This window comes from Pseudorca crassidens, chromosome 15 (assembly GCF_039906515.1).
Source record: "Pseudorca crassidens isolate mPseCra1 chromosome 15, mPseCra1.hap1, whole genome shotgun sequence".
Taxonomy (NCBI): domain Eukaryota; kingdom Metazoa; phylum Chordata; class Mammalia; order Artiodactyla; family Delphinidae; genus Pseudorca; species Pseudorca crassidens.
In genome coordinates, this window is record NC_090310.1 from 26,279,780 (window position 1) to 26,299,057 (window position 19,278).

Sequence of the window (19,278 nt, forward strand, 5' to 3'; positions counted from 1 at the left end):
ACCCGGAGTCTCGGTGACTGTCCCAGAACCCGGGTCAGACACTGGCCCCGAACGCTTCTGCCCGCTGCGCCTTTCCCGGGAGCCCTGCGGCCCCCCGCTCCCCCCTGCGCCGCCGCCTGGGTGCGCCCCTCTACGGGCGCAGCGACAGGTGCGCGCGAGGCCTGGACCAAAGCCGCGCTTTTCGGACCCTGCAGGTGGCGCTGCGGAGGGAGCAGCGCGAGACTCACACCCACTCCGCCCCCTCCACCGCCTCCCCTTTCCCTCCCGCGGGCAGCTCCGTGTCTATAAAGAGAGGCGTCCCAGGCGAGCGAGAAGGTTTGGACGCCCCTGCCTGGGAGGTGTGCCAGATAGGAGCTCTCCATCCAGTTTCTTCTCCGCTCTCCCCCAAGTTGGAGATCTGTAAGTATGTGGTCCTGGTGGGGGAAGGGAAATTGAGTAGAGGGTTTAAGGATCCTAGAAGACATCCTACAGGGGCTGGGGAGCAGTGAGGAGCATCTGTTGACCTCTTCTTAAGGACTATGGGGCTGGGGGTTCACAATTTTCATTTCTCTCTGCCCCATCATCCTAGATTTCCCCCAAACCAGCATCTCCCAAGGTAACCAATGATAAGTACCACCTTGGGGGTACTTATTAAAAATAATGCCCGGGCCCAACTTCGGTTACACTAGAATCTTCAGAAAAACTGTTCCCTATATATATGAGTCCCAGATGATTCTTGTTATGAGGCAAATCTGAGAGATGTGCTCCCTTAGAAATCACAGAGGTCTGGCTTGAACAGCCAGGCTTCTTTTATTCTGGCCACAAAAAGGGTGCAGCTGAGCTTCACTGAAAAGTTACTTCCTATCACATAGGCAGGCAAAGTATGGCTTCCAGTGGAGCTTGCTTAGTTCTGTTAATTATATCAGTTAAAAACACATGGGCAGAAAGGGGAGTGTTTTTTCCTCACTCTAGAGGATGCCTGCTGATAACCCTTGAGTGATAAGCTGGTTATGATCCAGTTTATTTATTACAGCTTGATTTTCTTCCAGACACACCCCCCACTCCAGATTTTTAAAAATCTCATCCAGGTTGACCCCAAGGGCCTCAAATACTCAGAAGGGTGCCAGAGTCCACATTTGCTTACAAAGTCTGCAGGTGCATTAGCTAAGATTGGGCTGGGATTTCCTGCAGAGCATCCAGTACACATGTTACTCTCATGTCCTACTAAGTGGGCAAAGTGAGAGAAAGTGGCTACTGCCTGTTGTATGTTCTCTCTCTGCACTGAGAGCTGGTGGGGATTTGGCTGCTTGAGGAAAGGCACCATTCAAAGCCATACTTATCAAGAAGTAAAAGTAAATATTTAGAAACCCCAAGAAAGGGAGCATTTACTACAGTATTAAGAATAGATAGATTAAATTGCAAAGTGGCCATTTTATACAGAGAAGGAGCTTAAAGCAGGAGAACTGAAAGTCATTAGATAGCAGTGTGTGAAATAGGATATTGAAGATCCATGGAAGGAAATGCAGTCTTTCCTTGGTGCTTTCGCATTGAGATAAACTACCATTGACAGAGCACTTATGTGCCATGCACTGTAGCAGCATTTGACTTAATTGATCTCATTTAATCATTGCAACAACCTTTTAAGGGAGTCATTATGATGCCTGTTTAGTATACAAGGTAGCTGAGGCTCAGAGAGGTTAAGTAATTTGCCCAGTGTCTCACAGCTAACAAGTGGTGGATCCCATTCCTGTGTCTGTCTGATGCTAATTCTATACCCCTGACCCCGCCATCTTTTTTCTTTACCATGAACAAAAACTCTGTTGGAATCAGGTTTCTGATGGGACCAGATGTGTCCAGTAAGGCAAGTGCTTATCATCTCTTTGAAGAAAACATAAACTGACTTTTTGCAAATTTAAAATAAAATGCACTGTTTGTCCCCTGTGGCGGGGTCATCTAGTTGGCCCGATGACTAGATTAGGTGGGCTGCCATCCCAAGAGTCCAAAACGTGAACTAGCCGGGCCTTCCTCGAGAAGCTTCTAGGGCTCGTAAACACTGTGTATCTTATTATCATGTCTGAATTAGACGTGTTATTCCGTACAAGGTATTTGTTATGGATTTGTTATCCTTACTTTTCTGTGTGAGGGCTGAGATTGAGGCAAACATGCCCATTTATGGTAGCGTTTTCCATGAGGCCATCCTCGGGCCCCCTCACAAATTAGCCTTGTATTGCAGCTTTGTTGGTCATGCCTCTGGAGATTTCTTTGCCCTTTTCCTTCCCCTTTGGGAACAAGTGGGGGAGTCCAGAGGAGAAAACATTTGGGAGGAAAGGGGGATTACCTTTCCCTACTCTCTCTTATTTGGAAGTTTTATTTTTGGGGTGGGAAAGTTGTCTTCTCCTTTCCTCAGTGTATTGAATCCAAACAGGTGGATTTTATGCTGTTAGGCACAACCATGTACTTCTAAAATTGGGTACACATTAGATTTTTCTGGAAAACCACATCCAATTTTAAGTCCACTGGAATCCGAAAACATCACAAGCAAATTTAGAAATCATGCAGGTTGACCTTCCCAAACCTCAGTTTTCCCATCTATAAAATGGGGCTCGTGAGAATAGCTAATGTTAGTTGATCACTTTTGCTGGACAACACACTGAATCCTTTACAGGCATCATGTTTCCAAGTCTTTACAACAGCCCTTTGGAATGGATGCTATTATTATTGGCCCTGTTTTACAAATGTGGAGTCTGAATAACTTGCTCAAGATAGCTCGACTAGCCAATGAGGAAGACAAGATTCTATAGACCTAGCTCTTTCTAACTGCAGAGCCTAAGGGATTGCCCTTTTGGGAGGATTCAAGGGGATCATGCATATGAAGGATTTAGCACAGTGTCTGGCCCCTGGTGAACTTCTGTGGATGGTTATTTATAACATACATGACCAGAGACATTAAGGATCTTGCTCAGTGTAACCCATCTGGTACTTGGCAGAACCAGGAACCCTATGGTATAGTCTTTCCGTAAAAGAGAAACTTGCCCTTAATTTTCTTTTTGTGTAATGTCTTTTCATAAACTCAGTTCCTATTCTTCTTCCACTCGAATATAGACCCACTTCCTCACCTGTGTCAGGAACATGACTGATACCAGGTTTATTGGCCCTTTTTTAATTCATTTAGGGTCTCGAGGGCATCTTTTAAGAGCTCACCTGTGAGTGGGAGGAGGCTGTCTGGCTTCCACGGTGACTCTTTTGCTACCAGGGGTCTCTTCCCTCTACCCCTGACCTTTAAACACAGTTAACTATGGCCACACCATGGGGGAAAGGCTGAGTTTGGAAAAGGCCAAGTCGGAATTTGAAGGAAATTTTTGTTTTGTTCTGTTTTGAATAGTTGACTTTGAAGAAAATTTTGTAAGGGATCAGATGATGGAGGAAGAAGCTAGCGCTGCCCGTTGTTCCTGCAGGGGGAAGTTGGGCATCTCTGAGTTGCATCAGTGATTTGGGGGTTAAGGAGGAACAGCCCTCATTAAAGTCCCTGAGGAAGGACCATAGTGCTCGCCTCCTGCTCACCCATGCAGGCTTGAACTTCCTTCCCTCTGCTGGTGAAGCATGCAGCAAACGATACAGAATCACAGAAGGGGCCAGTGTCTGAGACCCCTGTGGGTCATTATAGCCATTCCCTGGTCTCCAGGTAGAATTCCTGACCCTCTTTCTCCTTCCCCACCTCTCCGCTCTTCCCCATCTTTAGATATTGATATAAACATGGTTAATGTATTCTTGCACATCTTTCCAAAACTTTTCTATGTCAAATCTTCCTCTTTTGCACGAATATTGGCATTGTAAATTAGGTGTTTTTTTTCACTTGATTACATATCTTCATCTTTCTATATCAGCACATTGTGGTGTTTCTTTTTATCATCTGCATAATATTCTATTATGTGGAAGGATAGCATCTTACTGAAACAACCTCTTATTGAAACATACCAGCTTCACTCCACCATATAAACAGGACTTCAGGGACCATCTTTGTGTATCTATTTATGTCTAATTACATGAGTTTATCTGTAGGATAAATTCCCGGCAATGTAATTTGCTAAGTACAGAGCATGCACATTGAAAATGGATAGATATTGTTACACAGTCCTCTAAAGACATTGTAAATTTAAACTTCAAATGGGCATATAGGAGACTACATTTCTTTTAAGTTGTGGTAAGCCAGAGTTGCAAGACACAAGACACAGTAGGGCTTTTAGGGCCAGAAATGGCTAGTTCTCTCTAATCCTCAAAGCATCTTCTGTGAGAGCCACCAGACCTCTTGCTAACCAAGTTCTCTTGGGGAGGTAAAAATAATTTAGCTTTACTGATTATAAGAACTTCCTTCTGGAGGTACTTTAAAAACAGTATTCTAATGAGTTAGGCAGATATCAGAAGGGGGTGCAGCTGGTGGGGGAGTGGCACGGGGACCAGTCCATGCAAGGAAGTTCAAGCAAGGAAGAGACTTTTTGCTAAGAGTAGATCAGGTGTCAGATCTGGGTTCAGATCTCGGCTCCAACTTTTATAAGCAAAAGCCTTTACTTTCACTTACCTTCCGGGACCTCCATAGTCTTATAGGAATAATAAATAATGCCCACCTTGCTGGACGCTTAGGAGACATAGCAAGATGGTGTATATAATAGATTGCCTGGCCCGATATCCCATGAATAGAAAGAGCACAGTGATAATTGTGCCTATTATTAATGACAGATTTAGAGTCCCGATTACTCGTGGGGACAGTTTGGGGCTTGGAGATCTGGTGCATCTGGGGGGCCCACCCCCTTCCTGCTTCCCTCTCCACTTTGGCTCCTCCCACACCTGGGCCAGACCTTGAAATAGTTGCTCCTCTGCAGAGGTCCTGCCAGCTGGTGGTTCGTGTTCTAGATCAAGCCCAGAGTGTTTTCATTTTGCCTGCATGGCATTCAGAATGTGCAGTGATTTAACTTTAGGGGTGGGTATTTCATTCCTAAATGCAGACTTTGGGGTCTGTTGGAAATCTGGCAATGCAGGGCCCACATTCTCACTCACCCCAACGGGAGTTGAGAAGCTGCCACGCTCTTTGGGCAGGACCAGAGGGCTCTGTCCAGCCACCTCCAGCCTGGGTCACCTTGCATTGCTCACCTGACCCCAGGGACATTTGGGTTGGTGTCTCTGGTCTAAAATCTTGGCAGTAAAGTACTGAGGGAAGCTGTTAACTAGGCCTGATGATGTGCAAATCCTGTTACTGTTTGGGCTCTGGGGTATTTTATTCATTTTCCTTTAATAGAGAAGCAGAAGGGGCAAGATCTTTTACCCCTGAGTTCCCCTGGGGAAAATAAAACCAATGCTAAAACAAGCTAAAATAGTTAAACATTCTCAGTTGGTTCAACTTCAACACTTTGATCTGGAATCACAGTTATCATAAAATGTTACAGCTAGGGGCTTCCCTGGTGGCACAGTGGTTGAGAGTCCGCCTGCCGATGCAGGGGACACGGGTTCGTGCCCCGGTCCGGGAAGATCCCACATGCCGTGGAGCGGCTGGGCCCGTGAGCCATGGCCGCTGAGCCTGCGCATCCGGAGCCTGTGCTCCGCGACGGGAGAGGCCACAACAGTGAGAGGCCCGCGTACCACACACACACACACACACAAATGTTACAGCTAGCCAGCCCTCCACATTTCTATCCCCAAATGAAAAGCACAAGGCCCAGAGAGGGAGAGTAACTTGCCCAGATTCACCCAGCAGGTTCGGCGTAGAACGGGGACTTGCAACCCTGTGGTCTTACAGAGGCTAATGAACAGCTTGTCTGCGCTCAAGGAACGAAGCTGGGTGTTGTTGGTGAGGAATACAGGACTGTGTATGGAGCCGACGCACTCGGCAGTGTCAGGCATTGCTAAGGCCGTTGATCATGAACTGTAGGTAGTATCCGTCAGTCCTGTATAATGATCCTGAAGGTGTCCTTTCAGCTCTCAGAGCTGATGCAGGACATTGGACGGGGGGTGGTGGGGGAGGAAGGCTTGAGAGGAAGAAACCAGGTCGGTGGGGAGTCTCCTTGAGGTTCGGCTGTCTGGGTGTCTGTCTCTTTTCTGCTCTCATGTGCCCACACTCCACCCATGTGACCTTCTACACTTGGCATTCCAGGTTGGTTGGGACAATTTTTCCCCCCAGGGGACATGTGGCAATATCTGGAGACATTTTTGGTTGTCATGACTGGAGTGGGGAGGGTGTGCTACTAGCATCTATTGGGTAGAGACCAGAAATGCTACTAATGGCCTTAAACTACATGCGACAGTCCCCCTCCCCCCCACTCTCGGCCTGCCCACCACTCCCTCTCTGCTACATGGCTTCTGCCCACCATCTATCCCACCAACAAAGAATTATCCAGCCCCAAATGTCAACAGCCCCAAATGTCAGCGTGCCGAGGTTGAGAGAAGCCCTGCTCTAGCAGCAGGCAGGTGCAGACCAAGTTTTCCTTCCATTCAGTGCATGGAGAATTGTGCTCTCTGATCACTGCTGCCGTCTTGCAAAGTGCTTTGCGTTCCCCCCTGTGCCTCACCTAATGTCTGACCTGACACTTTTTGCCTGATTGTCCACTACCCCAAATTTTAAAAACTCAAGGCTCTGGGTGCACGCTGAGGCAAGTCCTTGCGGCAATAAAACCAAGTTATCTGGAGACTTCAAGTTGCCGCAGACCGATGCGGGGTGTGTCCTGTGTGTGTCTGTATTTCTTTCAGTCCTCAAGTTCTCTCCCTATTTCAAAGAAGGTAGACAAAGCAGAAAAGATCACTTTGAAAGTATATCTTTATTCAGATTCCACCATAACTAGCTGTGCCATGATGGGCAAGTTACTTAACCTCTCTGGGCCTCAGTTTCCTCATCTGTAAACCAGAGGTAATGGTGCTTCTCGTAGCCTTTTTGAGGGGATTAAATGAGTTAATAGCTGGCATTCAATAAGATAGAGCAGCAGCTATGATTACTAATATTAATAATATTAATTTGCTAGGCTCACCACATTTTCTCAAGGACAAATCTATGGGATTTAATCAGTGTTTGGTGGGAAAAGAGGTCTGCGGCTAAATGTTTTTGAGAGCCATGGGCTCAAAGGAGTGAAATAGCTTTCAGATGTCAGGACCTCGGATATCCGATGGGAGTTCTCCCTCTTAATGATGGGGTGGGTAGATGTGTAGCGCTTTTCAAATGGATTTGACCACAGAATCGATTTCTTTCTCTTTTTTTTGGTTGTGCCTCAAGGCATGTGGGATCTTAGTTCCCTGACCAGGGATCAAACCCACGTCCCCTGCATTGGAAGCACAGAGTCTTAACCACTGGACCACCAGGGAAGTCCCCAGAATTGATTTCTGAAGAGTGTCTCAACCTCTCTGAATCCTGCCCCACCCCACCCCAAATATTTTGAGGGATTAGGGTTCCCAGGAACACACTCTGAGAAATGCCATTCTAGGGTGAAGCCAAGCTCCTCTTCCCTTTTCCTTCTTTCTTTTGACCAAAACAGATTTCACACATCGTGACTGTCAGGCTTCAAAGACATGGGAAGCAACCCAGCCTCTCTCCTTTTTCTGGACAGAGACTGAATCTTTGTGCTTGATCTTCTTTGCATTTTTGAGTCCTAGATTAGGCAGGGTTCGTGGCAGTGGGAATTCCTCTGTCCTTTTATTTTTCTGTTGTAGTTTTTGCTTTTTTTTCTGATTTGTAAGGCAACTCAGCAACATCGTAATTAGAAAGAGCCCACTTAGCTGTCATGCTGCCCTAAACAAATAAAACATGTCTCCCCACCCTCCTGAGTATACTCGGCTACCATTCAAAAACTTTTCGTTGATTGTACTTATACTACAGAACTGCACAATTAAGTGCTTAAGGTGGTGAATTTTATTATGTGTATTTTACCGTAATTAAAGATAAAAAGAAAAAAAATTTTTTTTCATTGAAGTGTACTTTATATCAGAACAGTACACCTCCCTGTGGGTATGCAGCCCGGTGAATTTCCACAAAGTGGGCACACCCATGTAACTGGCACTCAGATCAAGAAACAGAACATCAACCCCACACACCCCCATCACGTCCTACACTTCCAGTTACAACATCTGACATCTACCACCTTAGGTTAGATTTGCCTGGTTTTGAACCTCATATACAGGCACACCTCATGTTATTGCCCTTCACAGATACTGTGTTGTTTTTTTGTTTTTTTTTTTTTTACAAATTAAAGGCTTATGGCAAATCTGTGTCGAGCAAGTCTATCAGTGCCATTTTTCCAACAGCATTTGCTCACTTTGTGTCTCTGTGACACATTTTGGTAATTCTTGCTATATTTAAGGCTTTTTCATTACAATATTTGTTATGGTGACCTGTGATCAGTGGTTTTGTTGTTGCTACTATGACTCGCTGAAGGCTCAGATGATGGTTAGCATTTTTTCGCAATCAAGTATTTTTAATTAAGGTGCGTATGTTGATATAATTAGACAGTCGACATAATGCTGTTGTACACTTAATAGATGACAGCATAGTGTAAACATAACCTTTATAAGCACTGGGAAACCACGATGTCCATGTGACTTGCTTTATTGTGATATTTGCTTTATTGAGATGGTCTGGAACTGAGCTCGCAAGCATCTTCACGTCCTGCCTGCAAACAGAATCACACAGTATGTCCTTCTTGGGTTTGCCTTCTTTCACACAAGTGTTTGTGAGGTTTGTTCTCATCGCGGTGTGGAGTTATAGTTCACTTTATCTGATTTGGGTCCCATTTTGAATGTTTATTATGTGCCGGTCACTGTGCTAGGTGCCTTAAAGGGTCGGTTCATTGATTGCAAATACTCCACTGAGCTTCTGACAAGCCCATCAAGCTTGTGTAGGAGACCCAAGAGCACAGGCTTCGAATCAGACCTGGGTTCGGATCCCAGCTCTGTCACTTTTTTTTTTTTTTTTTTGCGGTACGCGGGGCTCTCACTGTTGTGGCCTCTCCCGTTGCGGAGCACAGGCTCGGGACACGCAGGCTCAGCGGCCATGGCTCACGGGCCCAGCCGCTCCACAGCATGTGGGATCTTCCCGGACCGGGGCACGAACCCGTGTCCCCTGCGTCGGCAGGCGGACTCTCAACCACTGCGCCACCAGGGAAGCCCAGCTCTGCCACTTTTTAGCTGTGTGACCTCAGGCAGATTCCTTCACCTCTTTGAGCCCCAGTTTCCATGTCTGTAAGGTGGAGCTGACCATCAAACGGAACTCCTAAGGCTGTGGTGGTGTCGCTCGATGATCCTGCATGTGAAGGATTTAGCCCAGGGCCTGTGAGGAGGCCAGGGGTGTTAAGTATCACTGTTCGGTGTTCAAAAAACTCTGTCCTGGGTATGACATACAGCCAAGTGGGAGGTGGTGTGATATTGGCATTGCTTACATGTAGAAGATAGTTTTATAAATTTTGCGTAGTAATATCTTTCCTTTTAAGGAAAATGTCAGTCATGAAATAGTAGACAGAAGAGTTTAACCCTCCTACAGGTACTCCATCATGAGGCTCCAGCAATTAACACTGGGCCGATCCTGGCTCCACCCAAATTTCCTCCCTGCCCTGATTATTTTGAGGTAAACCCCAGGTTTATCATTTCATCTATAAATACTATATGATTTTCTTTTTTTTTAATTTATTTATGGCTGCGTTGGGTCTTCGTTGCTGCCCACGGGCTTTCTCTAGTTGCAGCGAGCGGGGGCTACTCTTCGTTGTGATGCGTGGGCTTCTCATTGTGGTGGCTTCTCTTGTTGCGGAGCATGGGCTCTAGGCACGCGGGCTTCAGTAGTTGTGGCACACAGGCTCAGTAGTTGTGGCTCGCGGGCTCTAGAGCTCAGGCTCAGTAGTTGTGGCCCACGGGCTTAGTTGCTCCATGGCATGTGGGACCTTCCCAGGCCAGGGCTCAAACCCGTGTCCCCTGCATTGGCAGGTGGATTCTTAACCACTGGGCCACCAGGGAAGTCCCTTCACGATCTTCTAAAAGGAAATACTTCTCTAAAAGGAAAGGACTCTCTAAATAGGTGAAATCACAGTACCATTTTCACACCAAAGAATTTAACCAATTCCCTAGGATAAAACATATTGAGTCAGTGTTCAAATTTCCCTGATTAGCTCATCCATTTTTCTTTTCGGAGGGGTTGTCAAGTAAACTTTTATTTTTCTGACAATTACATTCAGTTGCTCAAAGATTTTCATTTAAAGGGTGGCTTTTTTTAAAAAAATTATTTAATTATTTACTTATTTGGCTGCGTTGGGTCTTCCTTGTGGTGCGCAGGCTTTTCTCTAGTTGCAGCGAGCAGGGGCTACTCTTTGTTGTGGTGCGTGGGCTTCTCATTGCGGTGGCTTCTCGGAGCATGGGCTCTAGGCGTGCAGGCTCAGTAGTTGTGGCTCACGGACTCTAGATCGCAGGCTCAGTAGTTGTGGCGCACAGGCTTAGTTGCTCCATGGCATGTGGGATCTTCCCGGACCAGGGCTCGAACCCATGTCCCCTGCATTGGCAGGCGGATTCTTAACCACTGCGCCACCAGGAAAGTCCCTAAAGCGTGGCTTTTTAAGACAGCAAAATGTACCTTTATTTCTGATTTGCTCCGTGTGTGGATGTGCATGTTGACAGGATAGGGGAGTTCTTTCTCTGCCTCTACCAGTGTTTGTCTTTTATTGTACTTGTTAGGCTTTTTCATTATGAAAATTTTCAAACATATGCAAAAGTGGAGAGAACAGTATGACGTACCCCTTGGTTCCTGTCACTCACCTTCCATATGAGGCCAATCATTTCACCCCACCCTCCTCCCATTTCTTTTGTGGGTCCCAAAGTCCTTTCTAATCTATAGGTTACCCTTTTTAAAAATACTTTACCTGTTAAAGAAACTGAGTCGTTTGTCCTATGCTTTCCCACCTTGTGGGCTTTGTCACATGCCCGTGACCTTGTTTGGCATGTTCCCTGTGCCCCGCATTTCCCTTAAATAGGTGTTAGATCCAGAGGCTTTGTTGGCTTCGGTCCCCCAACCCCACCCCATTTTCCTTTTTGTAGGAATATTTCATTGGTGGTGGTGGCACTTCCTAGAGCAACCCCTCTGGAGGCACGTAACCTCTGATTGACTTTGTTTTTGCAATGTTAAGGTTAATGAGTAGGTGTAGGTGGTGCCAGCCTGATCCATCCATTATAAAGTTTGCCGTCTGCTTTTCATCTAATACAGTGGGTCTGAAAGTGTGGACCCCAGGCCAGCATCCTCAGCATCACCTGGGAACCTGTTAGAAATGCAGGTCTTGGGCTCATCCCAGACCTACTGACTCGGAAGCTCTGGGGTGGGCCCAGCCATCTGTGATTCCACAACTGCCCGGGTGAAGCTGATGCACAAGAAAGTTTGAGAATCAATGGTCTGATGTTTTAGCAACATTGATAGTCATTGTCAAGACCCATTATTTTATTCAGAGTTCCAAAATTGCTACATTTTAGTTTCATCATTTCTTCCACCTTTATTGGCTGGAATTCTTCTAAGTAGAAGGTAGTTTGTTTGTTTTTTTTTTAAACAGTGAAAGTGAGGTGAAGGGAGAATGGACTCATTACATCCCAAGAGAAATTCAATAACAATTTAAAAATGCAGGAAATGTGATTGTTAAACCTGGGACAGTGCACATTCTCTACGATTCTTTAGTTCACTTTTTGGAATAACTGAAGTGATTATTCAGATTTAGGGAATGATTCACCCATTTCTCCATCTTTTTTTTTTTTAAATGAGCTACTAGATCAGGTCTCCCAGGAGAAATAACCATCCCTTCTGAACAAATCAGCCTTTGGGTTTTTTTTTTTGGTTTTTTTTTTAATTTGTATTTTTACTTTAAAATAAGTTTGAGATTGAGTGAATTTGTTGGCAGCCTTTGGTTTGTATTATTGTTATTTTCACCCCAGAAGAGAAAAGTGGTAGTAACTGCCCCTCTGATTTTTGCCTTGCAAAGTCTGCATTTTAGGAGGTGGCTGCCCAGCTCCAGGGGCCCATTGATGGGATATGGGGGTTACTCCATCTCCGTGGGATTTGTTGGCCTAAGTGTGGAGATTATGTTTGAATTCAAAGGAGTTATGAATTGTTTTCTGCTGAAGTAGGGGGATCAACCACACAGTACATCCTGGTGACTGTACATCCTAACTCAGCTTGCACCTTAGTTCTTTGGAACGAACAGTGGATGGGGGGAGGAGAGGTGGGGTCGGTTGGAGGAGCTGAGTGAGAGCAAGTGCTACTAGAGCAGGGCAGCTCCTTCAGGTATGGTCAGAGGGTCTGGAATGGGCCCTTGGGTTGGCCTATAAAGAGTCTGTTGCCTCAGCACCTTGTCTCATGAACATGTCTAGAAAACAGAATGGAGAATCTGTCACAAATGGGCTCCCCATGCTGAGAGGGCATTTAATGACTTGACGTTTTATATAAAGACAGACTTCTTGTCAATTATTTAGTGACCTTGAGGAACAGTTTGTAGAAAGGCTGCATCAGTGTTTTAGTTTCCCCTTTTCGTTACCAGTTTTCAATACAATGGGTTGATTCCCCAGCATCTTACAAGGATGACTTGTGAATTTTTTTTAATCATTATGAGCTCACGGATTTAAACATATTCACCTTTCAACTCTTGTCCCATATTTGACCAAATAGAACCCTAGTTTGATATTTTAGTGTGTAGTTTTCTAGACTTTTAAAAATGTATACACAGACATATAAAATGACAAGAATTACTCTATTATAAATATTTTAATCAGCTTTATTGATATTTTAGTGTGTAGTTTAATATTTTAGCGTGTGGTTTTCTAGACTTTTAAAAATGTATACACAGACATATAAAATATTTTAGTGTGTAGTTTTCTAGACTTTTAAAAATGTATACACAGACATAAAATGACAAGAATTACTCTATTATAAATATTTTAATCAGCTTTATTGAGGTATAATCTACATATAACTCACCATTTTTTAAAAAATTCACTGATTTTTAAGTGTACAGCTCAATGAGATTTGTCAAATGTATACAGTTATATAATCACCACCATAATCAGGATATAGAACGTTTTCATCACCCCCAAATTTCCTTTGTGCCTCTTGGCGGTCAGTGGCCTCCCCAGCCTCTGGCAACCAGTGATCTGCTTTCTGTCACCATAGTTTTGCCTTTTCTAGACTTAACACATTAGTGGAATAATAGAGCATGTAGACTGGGTCTTGCTTCTTTCACCAAGCTTGCTTTTGAGATTCGTCTATTTTATGTGTAGTTTGTTCCTTTTTATTGCTGAGTATTCCATTTATTCATATTGTTTTTAACCTAAAAAGATATCGGAAATATCTTTGCATGGTCCAAAGTCATCTATTGTGTTATTCCGTTTATATGCAATGCCCCGAAAAGGCAAATCTATAGAGACAGATAATAGATTAGTGGTTGCCGAGGGTGGTGGGTAGGAACAGAGAGTGACTGCAGACCAGCATGAGGAAACCCTTTTGAGATGATGGGAATGGTCCAAAATTTAGCATCATGATAAATGCACAGCTCTGTAAATTTACTAAAAATCATTGAATTGTGCATTTACAATGAGAGGATTTTAAAGCATGTAAATGACAAATAAATATGTTAAGATGAAAGGGAAAAATCTTTTTGTTAATTTTGTTAACAGTGAGGCCCCTCACTGTTGTGGCCTCTCCCGTTGCGGAGCGCAGGCTCAGTGGCCATGGCTCACGGGCCCAGCCGCTCCACGGCACGTGGGATCTTCCCGGACCGGGGCACAAACCCGTGTCCCCTCCATCAGCAGGCGGACTCTCAACCACTGCGCCACTAGGGAAGCCCAATTTATAGTCTTTTGATGTTCAAAAATTGTGTGCAAATCTGTAACCAACATTAACTCTATGAATTATCACTTTTATTATTTCTTCTTTTTTTAACATTCTTTTTTAAAATATTCTTTTCCACTATGGTTTACCACAGGATATTGAATATAGTTCCCTGTGCTACACATTAGGACCTTGTTGTTTATCCATTCTAAATGTAATAATTTGCATCTACCAACCCCAAACTCCTAGTCCATCCCTCTCCCTCCCCCTCTCCCCCGTGGCAACCACAAGTCTGATCTCTATGTCTGTGAGTCTGTTTCTGTTTTGTAGATAGATTCATTTGTCCATATTTTAGATTCCACATGTAAGTGATATCATATGGTATTTGTCTTTCTCTTTCTGACTTACTTCACTTAGTATGATAATCTCTAGCTGCATCCATGTTGCTGAAAATGGCATTATTTCGTTCTTTTTTATGGCCAAGTAGTATTCCATTGTATATATGTACCACATCTTCTTTACCCATTCATCTGTCAATGGACATTTAGGTTGTTTCCATGTTTTGGCTATTGGTGAACAGTGCTGCTATGAACATAAGGGTGCATGTATCTTTCTGAATTATAGTTTTGTCTAGGTATATTCCCAGGAGTGGGATTATTGGATCATATGGTAATTCTGTTTTTAGTTTTCTGAGGAACCTCCATACTGTTTTCCATAGTGGCTGTACCAACTTCCATTCCCACCAACAGTGTAGGAGGGTTCAAAAGGGAAAAATCTTTGCGTGGCATAAATAAGTCTACATCTTGAAGTTTGGGTGGAATTATAGGATTCTGTTGCCTGGATGCTCTGTAATTTAACAAGGCACTCACTGAAGGCCGTTTGGATTGCTTGCAGGTTTTGCTGTTCCAAATAGCACTGCAATGTACATTTTTATACATCTGTTAGCACTTCTCAGTTTCCTTAAGCTAAATTGCTAGCAATCGAATTGCAGGTCAGGGGGTGTGCATGAATTTTAGGAACTTTCCATCTGTAAGGGTGATGTATGCAGAGGCCCGGACCCTACACTCTTGACAACACTGGATATTATCAGTGGTTCTCACCTTAGCCAAGCTATGGGTGAAAAGCACTATCTCACTGCTTCACCTTGTATTTCTTCATTTACTAGTGAGGCTGAACATCTTTTTCTTATGTGGATTGGCTATTTGAAGGTGTTTTTAAAGTATCTATTTTTGTTGATCATAAATTTAATAAAAGTTATAAAACTGTAAGTATGGCAAAAATACGTAATAGAAAGTATACCCATGTTCAGAGCAGCATTATTCACGATAGAGAAAATGTGGAAGTAAATCAAATGTCCATCAACAGATGAATGGGTAAACAAAATGTCATATATCCATACAATGGAATATTATTCAGCCTTAAAAAAGGAAGGAAACTCTGATTCATGCTGCAACATGGTTGAACCTTGAGGACATTATGCTAAGTGACATACGCCAGTGACAAAAGGACAAATACTGTATGATTCCACTGACATGAGGTTCCTAGAGTAGTGAAATTCATAGAGATAGAAAGTAGAGGGTTTCCCTGGTGGCGCAGTGGTTAAGAATCTGCCTGCCAATGCAGGGGACACAGGTTTGAGCCCTGGTCCGGGAAGATCCCACATGCTACGGAGCAACTCAGCCCATGCATCGCAACTACTGGGCCCGTGTGCCACAACTACTGAAGCCCACACGCCTAGAGCCCGTGCTCCACAACAAGAGAAGCCACCGCAATAAGAAGCCTGCACCCTGCAACAAAGAGTAGCCCCTGCTCGCCACAACTAGAGAAAGCCCACGTGCAGCAATGAAGACCCAACACAGCCAAAAATAAATAAATAATAATAATAAAAGATAAATTTTAAAAAACAAAACAAAAAAGAAAAGAAAGTAGAATGGTAGTTGCCAGTGGCTGGAGGGAAGAGGCAATGGGGAATTAGTCTTTAATGGGTGTGGAGTCTCAGTTTTGCAAGATGAAAAGAGTTCTGGAGCTGGATGGTGGTGATACTTGCACAACAATATGAATGTACTTAATGTCACTGAACTTAGTGTCATAAAATGAGTAAGATAGTATACTTATGTATATTTTACCACAATAAAAAATTGGCAAAAAAACCCATAAAAAGTAAAAATCCCTTCATAACTATATTGATAAGTGCATATTTCTCCAGTCATTCTGTCTATATGGATTCTAAATATTTTTAAATAAAATGGGTTATTATACCTACTATTTTACAATATTCCCTATATTTCATTTTTAAACAGTTTTATTGAGATATAATTTAAATACCATACAATTCACCCATTTAAACTGTACAATTGAATGGCTTCTAGCATATTCACAGAATTGTGCATCCATCATTGCAGTACATTCTAGAACATTTTCATCACCCCAAAAAGAAACCCTGCACCCCTTCTCTGTCACCCTCTAATTCTCTCCCAGCTGTTGGCAACCACTAATCTACTTTCTATCTCTATGGATTGCCTATTCTGGACATTTTGGGTAAGTGGAATCATATAATATGTGGTCCTCTGTGACTAGGTTCTTTTACTTAGTATAGTGTCTTCAAGATTCATTAATGCTCAGTGTATATCGGTACCCCATTCCTTTTTATGGCTGAATAATATTCCATTATATGGAGAGGCCACATTTTATTTATCCATTCATCTGTTGATGGACATTTGGGTTTTTTTTTTTTGACACTTCTTGGCTATTAGAAATAATGCTTCTATGAACATTCACTTATGAGTTTTGTGTGGAGGTGTGTTTTCATTTCTCTTGGGTATATACCCAGGAATGGGATTGTTGGATCATATGATAACTCTCTGTTTAACCATTTGAGGACCCGCCTTTTATTTTTACAGTAAACTATCAGACTTGGATATCTTCCTGTGTCAACACACCTTGACATACTTCTTGCATCTTAACCCCTGGATAGCATTTCATTGTATGAAAATATAATGGTTTATGTACCCATGCCATGTTGATGGACAACAGGCAATGATGGAGATCCTTTTCTTTTTTTAAAAAATAAATTTATTTATTTATTTGTTTGTTTTTATCTTTGGCTGCGTTTGGTCTTCTTTGCTGCACGGGCTTTCTCTAGTTGCGGTGAGTAGGGGCTACTCTTTGTTGCAGTGCTTGGGCTTCTCATTGTGGTGGCTTCTCTTGTTGTGGAGCACGGGCTCTAGGCACGCAGACTTCAGTAGCTGTGGCACGTGGGCTCAGTAGTTGTGGCACGTGGGCTCAGTAGTTGTGGCACGCGGGCTCAGTAGTTGTGGCTCGTGGGCTCTTGAACGTAGGCTCAGTAGTTGTGGTGCACGGGCTTAGTTGCTCTGCGGCATGTGGGATCTTCCTGGAGCAGGGCTCGAACCCATGTCCCTTGCATTGGCAGGTAGATTCTTTTTTTTTTTTTTTTGAAGATGTTGGGGGTACGAGTTTATTAATTAATTAATTATTGTTGTGTTGGGTCTTCATTTCTGTGCGAGGGCTTTCTCTAGTTGTGGCAAGCGGGGGCCACTCTTCATCACGGTGCGCGGGCCTCTCACTATCGCGGCCTCTCTTGTTGCGGAGCACAGGCTCCAGACGCACAGGCTCAGTAGTTGTGGCTCACGGACCTAGTTGCTCCGCGGCATGTGGGATCCTCCCAGACCAGGGCTCGAACCCGTGTCCCCTGCCTTAGCAGGCAGATTCTCAACCACTGGCAGGGAAATTCTTAACCAGTGCACCACCAGGGAAGCCCCTGGAGATCCTTTACTGAAGGGCCTTTGGGTTGTTTCCATTTTTTGACAACATAAGCCATCCTACAGGGAACACCTTTGTACTCTATGGAATGTTTCTGCAGACTGCATTCCCAGACATGATGAGGTGAGGGCTTTATCTGTCTTTAGGGCTTGGTTCTGGTCTAATTCTGACCCTGTGGCCTTATTCCCCAGGAGATCAACCAGGCACCATGGCACAGAAGGGCCAGCTCAGTGATGACGAGAAGTTCCTCTTTGTAGACAAAAACTTCATCAACAGCCCAGTGGCCCAGGCTGACTGGGCTGCCAAGAAGCTGGTATGGGTCCCTTCGGAGAAGCAGGGCTTCGAGGCGGCCAGCATCAAGGAGGAGAAGGGGGATGAGGTGATCGTGGAGCTAGTGGAGAATGGCAAGAAGGTCACGGTCGGCAAAGATGATATCCAGAAGATGAACCCGCCCAAGTTCTCCAAGGTGGAGGACATGGCAGAGCTGACGTGTCTCAATGAAGCCTCCGTGCTGCACAACCTGAGGGAGAGGTACTTCTCAGGACTCATATACGTGAGTATCTTGGGGCAGCCAGTCACTTCTTGCTGGCCTCCTGCACCCCTGAGGGAAGGGAGAGGCTTGGAGATGTCTTCGGGGTGCAGGTTGGGAGGCTGAAGTTTTCAATGAGAGAGGCTGCAAGGTGGGATGGAATCGTCCAGACCTGGGTTCCCATTCACCTTGCCCTACCTAGTTCTGTGACATTGAACAGGTTATTTCACCTCTTGAAGCCTCAGTTTTCCCATCTGCAAAATGAGAACAATCACCCTCCCCATGTAAAGGAGATCCAAAGATTCCATGTAATCCCATAGGCGCTTGGTCAGTGCTCAACGGATTTCAGTGAAGTAGTTCCCTGCCCTTCCTCCATCTTGGAAATAAAGAAGAGCTCTTAACCTCCTTGGGAAGGCTTGTCCATCCTGGCAGTCAAGTAGGTAGGAGACATGAGGATCTTGGTGAGGTTTGGTGGAGGCCTTCCCTGTCCCAAATGGGAACGCCTGGATCGACCTGGACTCCTCTGGGTTGACTGTGCAGATCAGAGTGCACTAGAGCTGCACTGTCCAATATGGTAGCCACCGGCCACACGTGGCTAACTAAATTTAGATGTAAACTAATTAAGCATCAATTCTTAAAAGTTCACTTCTTCACTTGTACTGGGCTTCATGTTAAATGCCCAACAGCCACCTGTGTCTAGTGGCTGCTGTATACCTGTGACAGCACAAGTGTAGAACATTCCTATCACTACAGAAAGCTCTGTGGGACAGTCTGGACCAGATGATGTGTGACTCAGGGGTACAGGTTCCTTGTGGGGTGGGCCAGCTCCCCAGGATATAGAAGGACATGGTAACCCCATTAAGCCAAACTGGTGGGCAGAGGGTTCCCCAGTCCAGCCTTTGTCTATCTTGCCTCTCAGAAAGGGTATGTTAATCCCTTGGGCAAGTTATCTAATTTCTCTGAAATTTTGTTTCCTTCTCTGTAAAATGAACGCAAGAATAGTACTAGCCTCATAGACTGGGTTACTCTGAAAAGAAAGCACTTGGCATGCTTCCTGGCATGTTGTAGGCACTCAACATGCTAGGTGTTGTTTTTATGAGTTTTGTTGCTGTTATGGTAATTTTTGTTATTACCAGACAGATGTTCTGGGATTCTCTGCAAACTTATGGAAACAGTC

General features: G+C 44.4%; 1 protein-coding gene across 6 annotated transcripts in view; it reads left to right on the forward strand.

The window, feature by feature from the left end:
* Positions 1-257: 257 nt before the first annotated feature.
* The window catches only part of MYH11 (myosin heavy chain 11), a 128,010-nt gene continuing 108,989 nt past the window's right edge, over positions 258-19,278 (forward strand). For all 6 annotated transcript variants that reach the window (XM_067706551.1, XM_067706552.1, XM_067706554.1 and 3 more), the window contains exons 1-2: positions 258-399; positions 17,764-18,125. In XM_067706551.1, coding sequence (XP_067562652.1) covers positions 17,781-18,125 — 345 coding nt within the window. In that variant the 5' untranslated portion in view covers positions 258-399; positions 17,764-17,780. The remainder of the gene's footprint in view (positions 400-17,763; positions 18,126-19,278) is intronic.